At 37.6% G+C, this 18,398-nt stretch overlaps 1 protein-coding gene across 6 annotated transcripts in view; it reads right to left on the bottom strand.

Moving 5' to 3' along the window:
- The window catches only part of CCNY (cyclin Y), a 120,232-nt gene that overhangs the window by 29,953 nt on the left and 71,881 nt on the right, over window positions 1-18,398 (bottom strand). For 3 of the 6 annotated variants that reach the window (XM_053940522.1, XM_053940545.1, XM_053940532.1), the window contains exons 2-4: window positions 17,069-17,143; window positions 11,353-11,387; window positions 542-642 (exon numbers count right to left, since the gene is read on the bottom strand). In XM_053940522.1, the coding sequence (XP_053796497.1) occupies window positions 542-642; window positions 11,353-11,387; window positions 17,069-17,143 (211 nt within the window). Of the gene's footprint in view, window positions 1-541; window positions 643-6,057; window positions 6,131-11,352; window positions 11,388-17,068; window positions 17,144-17,236; window positions 17,285-18,398 lie in introns of those variants that run through there. The other 3 variants (XM_053940538.1, XM_053940564.1, XM_053940555.1) reach the window with 3 other exon arrangements.

Here is an 18,398-nt window from a genome sequence, read left to right on the forward strand (position 1 = left end):
ATCAGGCATCAGTTTAACTACAAAACTGTTCTCCTCTCCCCTCTTTTTCCTGTAACAGAAAAATTAAGGACCGTCTTAGTGACCAACATTACAAACTCCTTTGGATGTGGTAGTCTAAATAGATTTGTCTCTCATGTAAACACCTCTGCAGCAGAGATACTGTCTTAATAAATTTTTGAATTTGCATACACCAAGGTAACCAACCTACAGACAACTCAAGAGAGGCTATCAGCAACCATTAACAAAAAGCACAAAATGCCTGAGCATTTGGTCTCTATTTTCCCCTTACTGTACAAAATGTAAAGAACAATACTCTACAAATATGAATTTCATTTCTCTCCAAAAGTAAAAAGGCACCAGTGAAACTTAAAATGCTCATCTAAGACATCACCCAGTAAGTCTGGAGCATGACTGATGAAATAAATTTATTACTTCAAAAACTAAAACTGAAGCTTGCTTAGTAATGGTTTATAAATATGTATACATAAATACACACATAAAATGTAAGTGCTAACAAAAATAAATAAATTGTAAAACCCACCATTTGATGGTATACTTGAGGTTTGGTTGACTGACCGTGCTGTCATCCAGGAAAATAGTGGAGCAGGAACTGTATTTCCTTCTCAACTGCCCAGGAGGATGCTATGAAAAACATGCAAAAGAACAATGGCAATTATGTAATAGCAAGGCATTTTTTTGAGGAAATGTAAGAATTTAAAAAAGACAAATTTCTGTCTCTCATAATGACACACACAGTAATGTGATCACATTTGGAAGCAGTTCAGAAAGTTCAGAAATAATTAACAGCGCAAAAGTCACAAAAATCCCTGCCAGAGACTTGCTAATGTTTTCAAGTCCCAAATCCCCTGCATCCCTCCTTCCCCAAAACCATGAAAAACTTTTCTGCAGGCTTACTCAAATACATACATACAATTGGAAAGCAAAGATGAATAAGACCTATATTTTTGTCCTCATTCCAAAAGAGTAAATGGAAGAGTGAAAAAGAAATTGTGTTAGCAATGAAGACCAGTTTAGCAACAGATATAAAACCATGCTTGAAAAAAAAAAATTTAAAACCCTCAAAAAAGCTAACAGAATGAAGTAAGGGAAAGAGGTCTTTACAGTAGAACTACAAAATTAATAAGGAGAATTCATTAATAACAGATTGTTATGAGAAAGGAAGAAAACTGATCAAAGAACAGAAGAAAAGAGTATAAGCAAATTTTAAAAACCCACATCTTAAAAGAAAAGGCTTTCAATATATTTCAATCCTTTTTCTGCACTACCATAGAAAAACATTGGAAAATTCAACCAAAAAATTGGCATTTGAGAACTCTATTTATTTCTAAACATTTTTTTGCTGAGAGAGCTTCTCCATCAGCTAAGAGCAGCCAACACTCCACCAGGCTAAAGAGAGCAGTTTCAGTCACATCAGCTAATAGCTCTCACTGTCCCTAATCCTCTTTGATTCTATCTTGGCTTATTCCATCTACACTAGCAAATAACTTGACCAAGAACCTATGTCAGGAAAGTGAAGATCAGTCAAATTACACATTTAACTCACAACAGAATAGGTTTAAAATTCAGTTGACGTATCAACATGGAAATTTTAATTCATCTTACAATTAATGTAGTTCCCAGCATTTCAGTGGAGGGACCAATGTCAATACCATCAGCGGAATTCAGAGGTATTTACCAACTCAGAGCAACTGAGTATCCAGGATACAGTCCTGTGACTCCTACCTCAGTACATCTTCCCCTGCCCACTTTCCAAAACAGATATTATTACAAGTGCCAGCATCCATCAGCTCACCAATGCTCCTTTTTCAATAGGCAGCTGACTTCTTAGCAGCATTCACTACACAGACAGATTCCTGGTAAAACCTACACACATCTAAGTCATATTTCTGTATTTCACAGCTATGAGTGAAAAACCACACAGTCTCCTGTTAAGAGAAAAAAAACCCAACATTTTCTGAAGCTGCCACAATTGTAGAAACATTATGTTCAAATTATCTGAAAGCTTACCAACAAATTCTCTCAAGGTCCTTCACTTGACCAGTAAAATTGTTGGCTGAACTGCTTTTCTTGGAAGCAAAAAGGTTTACCGAGAAAATGAAAAATACCACTTTTCAAAAATCTTACAGGACTTCAGGACTTTGGAAAGGTACTTTTTAGTACTATGAAAGCTGACAATCCATCTACCTTCCAAGCTACTGTATGTTAGGCAAGAAAGAGAAAAAACTAGAAGTACTGTGAATATTAATGTCATAAAATTTATTATCTAGCATTGCTGCACACAAGAGAATTACTAGGGGACTGGTGTTTCACAGCCCTTATTCTACCAGTTTAGTTTACATTCTGCATTAGTCTGTTGAGTACCTTCCACAGGCACGATAAAGACAAAGCATCTTGAAAACAACAAAAATGAGACTCTAGTGGTTGGGGAAAAAAAGGGAGATGTACACACATCTCCGCATTGTTATTAAAAAAAACCAACACATGGAAAGTTTTCTTTCTGCATAATAAGTGTCAACATGCTTTAACGGTTTAGATAAAATTTAAGATAAATATACCGGATTTATTTAAGGGAAGCACAATTGAAAACCAGAAAATAACTCCGTAGCAACACCACTATCAGATTTAAATTTGCCTATGTAAACAGCACTCTAACATTTGACACACGTCAATAATTAGAGCAATGCACCTTATTTCTGAAACTACTACATCACAGAACTCCTCTTGGATTTTCAGCCCACATCACACTTCGTTAGGCTTGGAACTTTTCACACCTCAGGAAAATACGTGGTGTCTCATGCCTCACTTTCTGTTCACAACAACTTGGCAGGAAGGAGAACCTGTCCTAATCAGAAGAATGGTGCCAAGTATAAAGCTACATCATTGGGTAAATATACACACACCTCTGCCATGTGAATAACTGTCCTGTCAGGACTTCAACATTCCCAGCTTCTACTCTGATGTCCAACTGCAGCCATATGATGCAGCAGATAACAGATTTTTCTGCTTTTTCCAATTGCTGGAAAACACCCTCATTTTCATATTTTATCTTGACTAAGCTGGGAGACATCTGAAGTCCCACAGTTCAGTCAAACAGACTTTTCTGAGCCTCCATAAAATGTTGCACAGGAACCTTCTCCATCCTTGCAAAGGACAGAAGAGGTTACTGAGCATCAGCTCAGAATTCAGCACTGTCCTATAGACAAACTCCCTTCTGTGTCCATTTCAATGGGATAGGTCCATGACCAAAATTGTACAGAGTTTAACACCTTTGTATTTCAAATCCATCACAGCTGACCACAAAAATACTCCCAATTAGACAAGTCAAAGAGTCTCTAATTAAGAAAACAAAAAAAAAACAAAAACAAAAAAAAAAAAAAAACAAAAACAAAAAAAAACCCAAACAAACAAACAAACAAAAACAAAAAAAAACCAAAAAAAAAACCAAACAAACAAACAAAAAAAAAAAAGAACTGAGGATGACTATAGAGCTTTTGGAGAAATTAGCCAAATCATCTAAAGAGATCCTTCTTAAATTCTATCCCACCATAAAGCTGGCACAGTGAAAAAGAGACTGGTACACCTCCTTTTGTAAATCTTCGTATGCAAAAATGAGCATAGGACACATGTGAAGCCTTGACAACCTCTGCTATTACAAATATTTACTAATTCAAAGCACCTCACTGATATGAAGTGGGATTCATTTTACATGTATTTTCAGTAGCTGCAGTACTATTTCTGTAGCCAAGAGATTCCGTAGATGTCACGCCTCTCAACTTCAGCAAGACTTCCAACTTCATCTCGCATAAAATTCCCAAAGGGCAAACTAAGGAAAACGTGGCAGGTAAAAACTACTTGGAAAATTATATTCTGGTCAGTCAGGGATCACTTTCAAATTGGAAGGTTGAAGTAAGGGACATTCCACAGAGGTCCAGTCAACTCCACATAAAATACTGACCAACAACTTTGATCACAGTATCAAAATATTTTTTTATTGCATTTGCAGCTGAGATTAACTTGCAGAGGACATTTTTCTTTAAAAAATGCAATATATCAATAGACTTTATAGAGCTACCAGGTATGCAACAGAGTAGAGCACCCATCCACTCTGCTCCACTGGAATTTTATGTCCAGTTTTGGACACTGTATTTCAAGAAAGATGAATTTATTTCAGAGTCTGGAGGGCAGAGAAGCAACATAAGTCAGAGATTTGAAAAACTTGATTTACAAGGGACTGTAAAGGCAGGCTGGAAAGGTTGACTCCAGGAACAAAGCAAAAACAATGGCTTTAAAGTCATGTTGAAGGAAGTTACAAAGAAGGGGACGTTGTTCTCCATTACCCTTGTGGATGGGTTAAGAAAGAGCAGGCTTATATTAAACTATGGAAAATTAAGATTGTACATGAAAGTGTGAGAAGAGGTGATGGCAAAAACATCTAAGCCATCACCTTTTTCTAATAGTAGGGACAGCTTAAATGACTTGAGCAGTGATAGAATCTCCATCACTGAAAGTTGTAAAGAGATAAAACAAACAGGCCAGGAATAGCTTAGACACAAGCTTCTCTTCTGCTTCTGGACAAGAAATCAGACTGAACAAGCTTTTGAGACAAATTCTAGACCAATCTTCTATCATTTGATGGAGAGGATTTGTAGCTCTTTACTCCAGAAGCAGTTGCTATTTTTCTCATTTGAACCAAAGACATCCACTAAGAAACACTGACATTATAGGTCACAATGAATATGAAATAGGTGTTTTGTGGAATTTCTTTCTTAACAGGAAAATATGTAGAACAGAAAGCTCTGCTTTATGACTTGCTATGTTTTTGAATGTGTTACAGAAAAAGCCCTAAGAGATCAAGGTTCAGTTTCCAATAATGCAGGTGTTCCTAACTCTTAAGACTAGCAGTTTTTTCCCCTTGCACAGCAAGTACTAAGCAAATATCACTGCTTTATTTTCTTCCAGCTTCATCCTATAACACTTTCCAATTTTCCAAATCCTGTGTGTTTTAAGATGTTTGAACTACAGGTTTTTACTTGAAGTTTATATAAAAACATTTTATCAGAAATCTAACGGCTTGGTTTGCCATCAGATTCATAAAAACACTACAGAACTGCTTCTAGGTACCTGCTTTGAAAGGGATCATAATGAATTCCTAACTTTTTCACAATGAGACTGTACAAAAGAGTTAATTTCTCTCAGGAAACATCACTTAGAAATTAAATCTAAATTTGTGGGGAAAGAAGAAATGTTACCATTTATTTTGTTAAAAGTAGGCACTTCAGAGGGGTTTTGTGTAGAAACATCTAATGGATGGTGCACACTGCCCAAAACCCACACTCAAAATTGACCAGAAGGGCCAGCTCTGGCCTCTTCAGCAGCACTAAGGTGGCTCTCTGCCCTGATGCTCAGCAGGATTCATTTATTTGGGCACAGCATTCCCCTAATGAAGCTATTCAGCTTTTGTACCAGTGCTGGCTCTCAGCCAGTCAGCTTCCAGTTTGGCAAAGCAGCTTCAGCCTTTTCCAGTGTTCTTTTGCACTTGTCCATCAAAAGATAATTTGGAGCTTCTCTACTAAATAATGATAGTAGTTTCTCTACTCCCTGCAAACCAGGTGTAAGTTAGTGCATGATTTTAAAAGGTCCTATTAAATAATATTTTCCCCCATGGAAAAACTGAGGCTTGCTTGCACCCGTCTGTGCAGACATGGCCATTAGCTTCCAGGCAGTAGAGGCTGGCCAAGATGCTAAAAGGCAAAACTGGCACATAAAAGTGCACATGAAGCCAAATAACAACAGTCAGCAAAAATACCAGGACTGCTTCTGACTTGGAAAAGGGAGGTTCCTATCTTGAGGATCTTCTGTTGCTTCAGGACATGATTTCGTTTCGACAACATTTTTTCACAGAAGAAACACGATTTTACAGGTCAACAAAGCACTTCCCAAATCAAGCAAACCATGCAACACCATTCTCTACATGGCTCTGCAATGTTCTGCACTTATTTTCATCTTGCATAATGCCAATACAGCAAAATTGTCTACCTTTGGTGTAGATATATTCACCAGAACAAAAGTAATAGGAAACTGCACCAGTATGTTCATCTTCCTCTGCCAACAACTGCAATTTAAAAAAAAAAAAATCCAGTCCAACTACTCTTAAGTAATATCCCTTGTTCCTCATGATTCACCTTTGTCCTCAGCTGATGTTTCACCAATGTCTGATGAAGTCCAAAACTAGCCTAGCTTAGACTAGATCTGTACTTGCAAGTTTTTGGCTCTCAAAGCTCGTCCTTACTCATGTCAACTATAGAAAATTATGTCACCAAACCACTGAGCTCCTGAGGGGTTCAGCAATCACCAGTAAACTCCTCTGCAGCATATGCAGGCCCTATTTAACCACTGATAAAGCACCCTGTTTTACAAACGTGAAAGATTAAATATTTCTTTGACTGTTAAAATCAGCTCAAAGGCTTATATTTACAAAGCGTGTAATTGCTACTGTTGTGCAATTTCACCAGAGGGACTTTATTACATTCCCAGCAAAGCAAGTATTACATAGCCCCTTGTAAAAGAATTGTCCTGTATGTTCTCATTCTAACTCCAAAGTTAGCTTTTGTTCCTCCCCATAAAAAAGTTTATCACTTCATACATCCTAGTGCCTTGAGGCTGACAGGAGAGGTAAAATTCTTTACCCTAGAAGACAGGAAAAGAAGCTAACTAAAAGACTTCAGAAAAACACATTTCAAACAGTAAGTTTAGGTAAGGCATTAAAGAAAACCTGTTAATTTTAACTTACTAGATGCCTGGAAAGAATCTTAAGCTGCATCTACTAGGAATGGCATCAGTGTAGGGAATCTGCTAAATGGACCAGGTGGCCTATAAAGGCCCCTCTAGACCTGCTTTTTTGTGATTGTGCAATGGAGAGGAGCAAAGGCCACATTAAGCAATCTCTAGCCGAACTTCAAGAGCACCTGAGAAGTCTCTAATCTATCTTTCTATTTATCTTGTTCTTCTCTTCAAGTAAGGAATGACAATTAAAATATCTTAAGGAATTTGGACAGCAATTATAAGCCTCTCCAATAGCCAGCCTCAGGCAGTCCACTTGAAAACAACATCTCATGTTTTATGTTGTGCTTTGCTTTCACAGACTAAACTACTTTTTAGACTATGTTCCCATTTCAGCATGTATCTTATTTACTCATTAATCACTAGTTGAAAGTGTTTGATTATCAGTCACATGTCCAGTAGTTTTACAACATAGAAGCAGAACAGCCTCTTTATTCAATCTGACGAGAAGGTTTGGGAGCTACATAGGAGTAAGTGCCATACATCACTCCAAGCATGCAAAAAGGCTCATAGAAATTGCTCTTGCCTCAGCACCTACAGCAAAAGACCCAACTGTTCTCTGCAAGTCCCCATTACTGTGTCTGGGGAGAAGCTTCCCCTGATGTGAATCTCCAAAAGGTCACTTACAAAGACCAGGGTTGTGACATGAGTCACAAAGCCCAGTAACTTTTCCCCAGGATGAAGAAAAAATATTCTGGTCTCTACACAGATGTTAACTTTTCTACTTGGACTGATAAAAACAGTATTTGTTTGCTGGAATTTGAACATCCAGTTGCCAGGTAGCAGACAGTACAAGCCAGTAGACAGTCCAGATCCCTAAAAAAGACGATGATGAAGGGATGCTGTTGCTACAAGGCTGGCAAAGAGTCTCCAGAATAAAAAATATGCAGAAGTGAGACATTACTGACTTTTATTTTCTTTCCCTTTTCCTACCCTTTATCTTCCTTCAGAAATACAGAAATATATGTGAAAAATATCCCTTATTTTTAAGGGGTATTACTGCTCATAAACATAGATTCATTTTAAGAGTGTATCTCGCCTAGAAGAGAAGTAATTACTTGGGCTAACAGAGCATTTTCTCCTTGTCTGAAAGGGAAAATTTCTAGAAAAACTTGAAAAAGTAAACAACCTTTTTTCTCCCCTCAGTAGAAAGAACTACCTACTGCAGTAAACAGTAAAAAGGACTACCTACTGCAACCATAACAAAAGATTCACTCTTTCTCCACCACCTCCTCTAAAAACACAAAATGTGTCTGTCTTCCTGTTTGCTTTCCTTGTACAGGCAGAGACACTGATGCAATCTCTCTTCTCTGAGAAAGGAAACGCCCCTATCTCAGTCTGCATCTTTATCCCTCTCAGCAGCTTGACTAAGCAGATTAAAAGACACGTGCACACCAAGGCAGAATAACAAAAACATAAAATAACAAAAACCAGTGACTGCCAGTGCAATGGGAAAGAGAAGCAGAGTCTGCTGCAACTGCTTAGGAATTAAAACAGGCTAGAAGAAAGCAAACAGGTCAGGTACACTGGAGGTAGGGAATTTCCAGCATCATTCCCAACTTGTCATGCGTCTCCTTGGGCTCTGTGGGAAGACTGAGAGATGGCAGCTCCTCCATAGCACTCTGTCAATCCCTCCTTTCATTCTTTCCCCACCCCAAAAAAAGAGCAGCTGCTGGTTTCTTCCATCACACCTACTGACAAGGTGAATCTGAAACATGGCAACTGTCAGCTCTTGACCAAGTGTAACAAACCAAATCAGGAACCCACCATTTGTGTTTGGGGATCACAGGAAATTATTCAGTCAAATAAAATATCCTACAAACAAAAGCAAGCGAGAAAGAAAAAGAACAGTGGTGTGATCATGCTAAGAAAGTGCATTTTTAAACGAGGAAGAGTCAATACTAATTTTTTTCATAAGTAATATTTCAAAACTGCATTTGTATAAATTATTATTCTTATCTGTTACTACACAGAATTTGGCAAGCAGTTAAAAAAAAAACACCCAGCTTTTCTTGACACTTCTCTTTCTAACCAGCCCCCCATATCACTTGGGAGAAATTCAATTCTGCCTGCAAAATAACCAGTTATGCAGATACTGCACAAAAAGATAAAATATTTTGTTGCTCATCTTGGTTATTTATCACAAAAGGAGAATAAGCATGAAAAACAACAACAAAAAAGATGACATTATGGAAAAACCACAAAAGAAAAAAGTGCTGCATTATGGTGAGGAGTTCTTTTTAAAAAAGGCAAAATACTAACACTACAAAATTTATGTCCTCTGGAATGTTTCCTCCAGAGAAGATGTGGAGACCCCCAGAACTTCACATCAACAGGGAAACAGATGAGTAGCAATAGCTCCTGTTAGCACACATTGAGAAACAGTGGAAAAGAACTGATCTATCAATAGGGTATATCATAAACCATTGTACCATGTAAATAAAACCTATCATTTGTCACATACAACTGTTAAATCTAACTAATTCCTTCCATTTCCTCCAGCAAGGTGGTCTAGATAAACCATGATGGTTCCCTGCAGTCTGAAAATCTAAACACAGTTTCCAGTTACAAGTCACAGCTACTCCTACAAAAATGATTACCCAGTTTGTACACCAGGTTTAGCACACTGAAGATTTAGGAGGTGCTGAATGAATACTTACAGATGTGCTGAAGGAACAACTTAAAATATTACAGGACATGTTTGAAAATACAGTTTATCTATGAGTATTGCCTAAAAAGCTTAACTGACCTGTAAAGACACAGACATGGTAAGGACTTCAGCCTCATAAAGGTTATTTTTAGCTTTGCAATTCAGAAGAAGTACTTATAAGTAGACTTAAGGTAGCAGTAAACCACTGAGGGAAGTTTACACTACTGCAACCTCAGCCAATATTTTGAATGGTACTTGGGGGGGGGGGAACAAAACAAATTAAGAAGAGGTACAGCACTTAGCACATCAACTGCATGTGCTACTATACTGAGCTCCCAACAACACAACTCCTCAGTGATAGGATCACCCTTCCCTTTTGTGCAATATGTCCAGCCTAACCTAAAAACACTTTATACCAGAGTTTGCACAAGGGTGCTTCCAGCATCTGTAATAGTCATCTTTGATAATCTGCTGGAGGAATCAGAACTCACAACACAATTTTTACATATGAAATGGTTGGTATTAAGTACACATTATGAAGTTTACAGGAACCAATACACTGGCTTTCCAAGTAATTTTACAACAAGACAACAGCTCTGCAAACTACCCTCACATGCACTATAAACATAGGGAATGTTTTATAGGGGAATAGAAGATGAGGACCAAGAAGATCTGCTAACCTAGTGAGGGCAACTTTAACAATTTTGTAAGCCTCAGAGAATTCTGAGAAGCCATGACTTCTCAGAATCTTAACTCTTGGAAAACTGAAAAATCTCAGCTTGCTTTGAAAGCCATACAGTAGTTTCAAAAATACTCATCACCAACCAGTTCTATCAACAAATTAAGCAGTCCTGCCCTCCCACCCCACACAGCAGTTCATTCCTGCCCTCGTGGCTCCCTCCCTTTCTGCAGGTGCAAGCCCTGGAGTGAATCACAATTAGGAACTCCACTTTAGCATTCAGTTGAATCCACCTGCATTTGTGCCCCGATCCAGTTTATCTGGAACTAGACAACTGTTCACCTCAGCACAAAGAAATGAAGTGGGTATAAACCACACCTGTTTGTTTCAGCAGCTGTAGTGCCATAAAATGACAGCTTACATTTCAAGATAGAGAAAAACTTGAGAGCCTCTCCCCATTCACCTTAAAGGCAAATAGCATTTGGTAGACAGTTAGTTCTTTCCCTTCTCAATTTTACCTAGCTATGACTCCACTATTTCAGCACAAGGCTTCACATACTTGGAATCACACTGGCTCCAGGTGCTTCAGCAGTACAAATAATGCTAACTGAGGTGAAGAACCTGGTCCTGTACCCAAAGCAGGCTACAGGGTATTTGCTTTCAGCTTCACTGAGAATTTGATTCAAACAAAAGAGAACTGAATTGAAAAATGCCCAGGGTACATAAGCATATCAGACCCCCATCTTCGTACTCAGCATGTAGCACATGTCAATTACATTTACCTTGCATCAACACTTCAGAACAGCCGTGTAAATACCCAATGCTGTAGTTCCCTGCCAATGCAAACTTGCATACAAATGTAATCTAAAGATTCAAGAGTTTCTGTAGTAATAGTAAAAAAATCATACCAGTGTGTGCAGCTCTTTTTCCCAGACACCAGTTACCTACGTGCGCTGGTTGTGAGCATAATACTGTCTTCAAACCAACAGCTTTGTTCCTCTAACTCAATAGCCAAGGCCTATACTTCAGGATCCTGATGCAGAGCAAACATGTGAAGCATCAGCACCCTCTCAGCAATGTGGAAATCACGTGTGATAACTCTCATTTACTGTATAATATAGACAACAAGGAGAAAGCTGCATAGCGAGGCATTTTCACTTACGTGGTTTATATAGAGACTCTTGCGTTTTTCTCTCACTGCAAAAACACAAAATATGATAGAAATATTACATGACTATTTTTCCCGATTAAGCTTCTTATACACCATTTATAATAAAAAGAACAGGAGACTATGTGCAACATTATAATTGCTTTTGCACTAACCAAGTATATTAATATAGCAAACACAGAAGAAACACATTATCTGAATGCAGAAAGGCATTTATGCTCACTAGTGTGGTAATGGGTTAAAATTCTCATCCATTTGGATACTTCACCAGGTGCTGGTCCACATGGGCAAGCTAATATGCAGTAAGCTGCAGTCCAAGGTAGCAGTGGCTTGGCCATTCTTCCCCAGTTCTCTGTGTGGGTACTCCTGTGGGTACTCTCTGAGTAGGTACTCTGTGTGAGCCACCAGTGCCTTCATCCAAGGTACCTTGCTGCAAAGTGGTCTACACTACTTTGCAGGTATGAAAGCACCTCAACAGCTACACCATGGAGTTAGCAAATTCTCATCACAACTTACTGTGCACTAACTCCCACAGAGAACCCTTGAAACCATATGGATTACACCACTGCCTTCTATAATGATCAGGCACAAGCCTGAAACTATTACTCATGTTGGATGTAACAATGAAAATCTATTTCCTTGGTGAGTGTGAACCAGTCACCACAAGCAATGGTTGCAAGTCAAAGCCACAATTAGCCAAAACAGTCAGAAAGTAAATAGCAACAAAAAGGGAGATAGATGTATGAAGTCTAAATTGTCAGGAAAATGCTTATTACAGCTGATTATATATGCTCTTTCATTTTTTTAAAGCACTTCCCCAATTAACTCACCCCATAGAGAGCCTGCAGAGCTCTGTTCCAGTGAAAACACAACATTTAGGATACAACTCTGGAGGCAACTACCACATAAATCACACTGCAGGATTAAAATAATAATGGTTTCATGCTGTAGGTGATTAAATGCACTTTGGTGCATCATGACTTGAAAGCTATGCAAACCAACGCACTTAGCAAAATAAGAGTGTTCACAATGGTGGGATAGCCTGTCCATTCCCTGTTGGATGAGAAGCCATTATCTGTGATTTATTATAAGCAAGCAATCTCACATAAACAAGGCTGTATGTGTGAATACTGTAAAGTAATTGTGTTTAATGCAGACATAAAATGAAAATAAAAAAATAAGAAAAAACTTTGAAAAATCCTTACATAATTTTCCTCCCAGGGAGCAGAAAGGAGAATCACACATGACAGATGTTAGCCATGTCACTTAGAATATGCTCAGATCCACAATTATGGACATTGTATAAGAAACAGAATAAAACAGGAACAGCAGAAAAATTCTGATGATCTAGTAAATTGTTAAACAGCTTGAAATCCTGCTAAAACACTGCACTACACTTAAGTTCCACACACTGTATTTATCACCAGCAAAATACATAAGACATCTACAGGGGAACAACAAAATGATGGTGAATACTTCTAAAAACAGCTGAAGTATTTGTCTAGTACCACATATTGCAATGTACAGGCAGTAAACAATTCTGATAAGCTGTGTGCAAACCTACTATAGCGCTTAACTCAAAGTTAACATCCATTAACTGTGAAATTTTGAACACAGTTAAGTATTTAATCATAGTTTTAATCACAAATAATTATATCACATTCAAAGTTCTTCAAATCCTACAAAGACAGCTGGCACATATACTTCAAATTCCAGTTTAATGATTTTTAGTCGCCTTAATTTTTTTCTTCTGTGTTTGTATCCCTTATTCAATTCCCCAAGAAGGTACAATCCCCTACTATCCAAAGCAAGAATGTCACTCACAGCTCAATCCTATTTGCTATTTCCAGTCTCCAGAAGAATATGTTAACATATTTATACACACCCCTCCCTTTTGCCTGCTCAAGCACTTCTTGTGCACATCTTTGCAAGCACCATGCTGACCTCCTTTCCCCATCTCCCCATATAACAGAAATTCAGTTAGCCTGGCCTCTCAGGTGAGGCATTACAGGAAGGCAGCTGCTTCTTTCTGTGCTTCTGGCTCACTCTGCCATAGTGTAAGGCTTAACTCTCTCCAGAACACATGCCAGTGGGGAGTCAGGCAGAGCAGAAATCCATTCTGTCACAACCATTCTCTTTTATAATCACAATCCCCATTTTAAACAAGGGGAAGCCAATTATTACACAAGGCAAAATGACTGTAAAGAGTCATTCCATCACTTGCCTTCAGTCAGTTTAAAAATGCTTTGCTGCTCACACAACTCAGTACTGTCTGCAGCAGGCCAGACCATCATGTTAGAATTAACCAGTGCTTTGCAGCATAAACTCCTAACTGCAACTCCAGGATTTTGGGTTTCAGATATGGGGTTTTGATGACGTGAATCCAAATAGATTTAGAGTTGTCAGTTTAAACGATTAAATTTCTACTTTTTTTAAACAATATAAAACTTAAAAGTTGTAATGGAATTCTTCTAGTGGAGCCTGAGATGCTGCCAAATTGTCTCAGTTTTTCGCATTCTACAATTGATGACCTAATCCTACTGCTGCAGAAACTTTCAACTGTTATTGTTGAGCTTTCACAATAGGAGGAAAGTATCCTGAAATTAAAAGGGAGTGAGGAAATACACACAGAGGCATCTGTGTGTACATGCATGTATGTATGTATTTTTCATTGTGCTGTAATAAAAACTTTCACTGCGCCATTTCTATAGACTTATTTTAATGTTAATCATATCAGGATTGAAAACAAAATTCTTGAGGATTACAACTATAAGAATGTCTTGCATTTTGGAAGTTGGAATTACCAGCCATTGTTGATAACTCATCTATTTTTGTTTTAATTGAGAAGACTGGTCCTAGCTAACATTAAAAAGAGCTTACTCCACTTCTATCTGCCTATATAAATACAATTTGAAAATCTTTTTTTTCTGAAGCCCATTGTTGCACTGATACTGCAAAATTTAGCCAGTACATTGAATGTATAAAGCCCAATCTAAGTTAGGAGAGGGGCACGGCTGGAACCCACTGACACAAAACAACATTGCCAGCACCTTGAAGGAGCAAACATTGCCTTCTTGCTACCATGAAGAAAAGGCAATTCCATTGTTGAAGTGCTGTTTGGAAACCCTGGGTTAATCACACCCACACACTAAATAGTGCATGGGTTTCCAGTCACCCACAGCTCACTGGCCAAGCTCAGTAAATTAGGGAGAACTTGCATAAAGCACTCACAGAAGTTAAAAACATAACAGGCAATATTCTCTACCAGCTCCCTAAATAGGAAGAATTCCATACATATGATTCAGCACCTAGAAAATTCCCAAAAGAGATGGAAACATTTAGAAAAGCTCATCTAGCTAGGAATCAAATTAATATTTATTGTGACTTTAACTTTTCTGCAGATTCATTGAATGCTCAAGTAATTAAGGGTTCATTCAGACTACTGACTAAGAGGGGCAGGACAATTTATATGCTTAGCATGGCATCCAGGCTTCACAGAACAAAGACAATTAGAAACCATGTAATAAACTGAGATGCCACATCCTGCCTCATTTTCTTCGTTGCTCTTTGCTCACATGTTGATCACAAGCAGGTCAAGCACAGCTCCTATGCCAGGAGAAAGCTATAAGCAGTGAGGCTCAAAGAGCATAGGCCTACTAGAAAGCCAAACATGGAACTGTCTGAAGGTAACATTGCCAAATCACCCTAGAACCTAGTGATGGACTTGGCCATTTCCCACTATAAAACCGTGAGATGTATGCTCACAGCCAGAGCCAGATCCTGGATGAAACCTTGAATCCTGATGCCACTTGACTCTCTGTGTATTTTAAATGTCCACAGGTCTTATCTATAGAAATATTTTCACTTACAGTTAACAGGAAGGTTTACCAGCTCAATACTATTCAAGTAATGGAGCAGTTATTTGTCCAAGTTAGGTGTTTTCAACACAGCTAGCTCAGCTCTCCTCTTCTACATCATCTGAAGAAGTCTTGGGGGTCCCCTAGATTCCACAGCTACCTTTCAGATTACAGCCCTAAATGCCCTGAAAAATCCCTCTATTTTCCTCTTAACAAGCACTTTATTGCATTTTAGCTAGGCAACATCCTTGAACAGTGTGGTAACTCCTACATCTCCAGCTCACTTGGTTCAACAAAGTACAGCCTAGCAAAATGCTTAGTACTGGGAGCTGTCCCACCAGAACATGATGGCCCTTGGCAATATATCAGCAGACAAATGTTTGCAGAATCCTTTTATTTCTATACAAACAAAATAGCCTTTGTATTTTTTCCAATGCATCAAGGACAGCTGAACAGATCTTAACACTCCCAATGATAACATTTCTATAACATTTCACTAAATTCATTGTTCTTACTCAAAAATATGTTCTCTACGTTACTTAAATTAGAAAAAAGCTTCACAGACCAACTCTAGCACGGGTATAAATACTTTTATAAAATCCGTAAAATTAACTCCATATTGCAATAAATTAACTGCTCTTATTACAAATAAGAATAATCATCCAGTCTGGTCAAAATTTTAGTTGTTGAACCTGGGTCTAGTCTGTCCTTTCTTTCAACAAGCTGTAACAAGAAACAAGTAGCACCCATTTGGGATTAGACAGTTTCAAAACACAGCAAATTCACTATAAAATCCTCATCAATCCTCATAATACAACTATGGAAATACTACCATATTCATTTGCCAGACTACCAAATCAGATTAGTATGGTAAATGGCATCCAAACTCAAATAATTAGGTATTGAAAGAACCAGGGCTGAATTCAGAAGGACAATCTCAAGGTCAAAGGAGGTACTCACATAATCAACTCTTCAATTAGGGTCTAAGTGTATATCCCTCTTTGTTCTAGTCATGCTCAAAAACTAGCAAAAAATATACAGTAAGTGAAAACTACATTATTTTTCAAGTGATGTGTTTGACACTGCAATTTACTATGTAAATCAAAAGCAGCATTTATAGGCAGCAGAAAGGAGGACAAAGAATTCATGCTGAACAGTCAGAATTAAAATGCAGGAACTACTTTGAAAATAATGTGTTTTGTATCCATTATTCATTTATTTCTAAACCAGCATATCATACATGTCCAATAGTGAACAAAAGAGACACAGTAAATGGCTTCTATTCTACTAACTCTATCAGGAGGCTTGTTTAACCAACGTTAATTTTAGAAGTCATTTTGTCTAGGTATTAAAAAAAAACAACTAAACTCCAGACAAACATGGTTATATAAAATCCATAACAAGAGGAGAAGAAGACAGAATGTCTGGGTAGGATGGGAGTTATTTTGTTAAGAAAATCTAGTACTGAACTCATTTACAGTATCGTCTACATCAGAGAAATCCTGGAATGTCTTTCAGGTAATATAAACCGGCATTTTCTAAAAAGATACTTTCTACACATTTTTCAGAAGCCTAATGTTAAGAGTTAAAAAAAATATCAAGAAACAGTTACACAAAAAAATTTTGGATTTAGAGAAAATATTTTTAAAATATAATTATGTTAAGCTTCATCCATATTTGTACAACTGGTCTGACAAGACAATTAGCTAAAGGTGTGACTACTTAAAACTCTAACATGATGCCTCTAAATGCCTCTTTTTGGAGGAGAGGGGGCCATTACGTATTAAAGGACTATCACATGCATTCTAAAAAAGGGTTTAGAGATAACAATTGTAATAAATTCAGTAACCTACCATCTGTTTGTGATTTACTGAGAAATATCGTACTGGCCCGTGGATGATCTGATGGGTTGAATTCCATGTTCAAATCTGGAAAGAAAGAACAGCACAAAAACCATTTATGATTATTCAATGGCAGACACAGATTTTCTCATTCTTTTTAGTAACACCAAGTTTACATACTTAAGCAGCTACTGTAAAACATAATCCATCTTGAGGTCCACTTTTTTATCCTTCTTTGCACAAGTGGTTCTTTTTGGCACACAAATTATTTGCATCAACACAGCTTTGGGATTAGACTTCAGTTCTAAGGGCTGCTTTTGGATTAAAACAGATAAAGCAGCTTGAGGAGCTGGTACACAAGAAGTCAGGAATTTCCCACTTACCATCCCTCTCTTCCCACCCCAAAGCCACAGCTTGGCACAGGAACACAGCTTGTTATATGTAATTATTGAAGAATTAAGTATTACAAACAAATGCACAACTCTCTACATATTGACAGGTTTCCAAGATTTGACATGATTATAAAAAAGTAGTTATTGCAACTGAATGTAAACAAGTAAAATCTAGACCAGAGTGTTTTATGTGGTCAAGATTAGAAAAACATGGCACTTCCACACATTAACACTCTCTTTGCTGTAACAACTGTAAAAAAACAAAACAAAACAAAACAAACCTCCACAACTACAAAAAAAGAACCCAAAAAACCCAAACCAGTCCTAAAAGATTTACCAGGTACAAATTCAAATCTATCATATATTATACCAACTTCTATGAATGATCTTCCTTATCAATGTTAAAATCCATTGATTTTATTTGTTCCTAAATTCCATTCTATTACCTATTTGCTAAAGCTTACAGGCCTGTATCCACTGGAAAACATGCTACTAAAATAGTACATAATTTTTTAGCATTTCCTTGCTTTCCCGATGTGGCTTTCTCAACCTTCGCTCTCTTACATTCTATCTCCAAATGCACATTCTCTTGCATTTTAAGCAGGCATTTATGTGAGACTACAGAGAAGCACTGATATGTTTATCTTCTGTGATTATCCCAGCATTTCTACAATTCTCTCATTCCCCTTTCATATCCTTATGAAAGCTCGGTAAAACTGGAAATTAAGCCCCATGTCTTAGGCAAAGAAAACAAAGTCATTTTGCCCCAGGGTCAAGTTCTTCTGTCTACAGCTTCCCCTGTAGCTTTTCCTTTCCCTGCTCTCCTTGCCCTTTTATTTAATAATTTACTAGGTCTTCCACTTCCCTGCATTTTTCTCCTCACCACACACATCTTTACAAATGTACCTTCTATTTGTATTTTTCCATTTTATGCTCTCTTGGTTTCCTTT

Source organism: Vidua chalybeata, chromosome 1, assembly GCF_026979565.1.
Source record: "Vidua chalybeata isolate OUT-0048 chromosome 1, bVidCha1 merged haplotype, whole genome shotgun sequence".
NCBI classification, from domain to species: domain Eukaryota; kingdom Metazoa; phylum Chordata; class Aves; order Passeriformes; family Viduidae; genus Vidua; species Vidua chalybeata.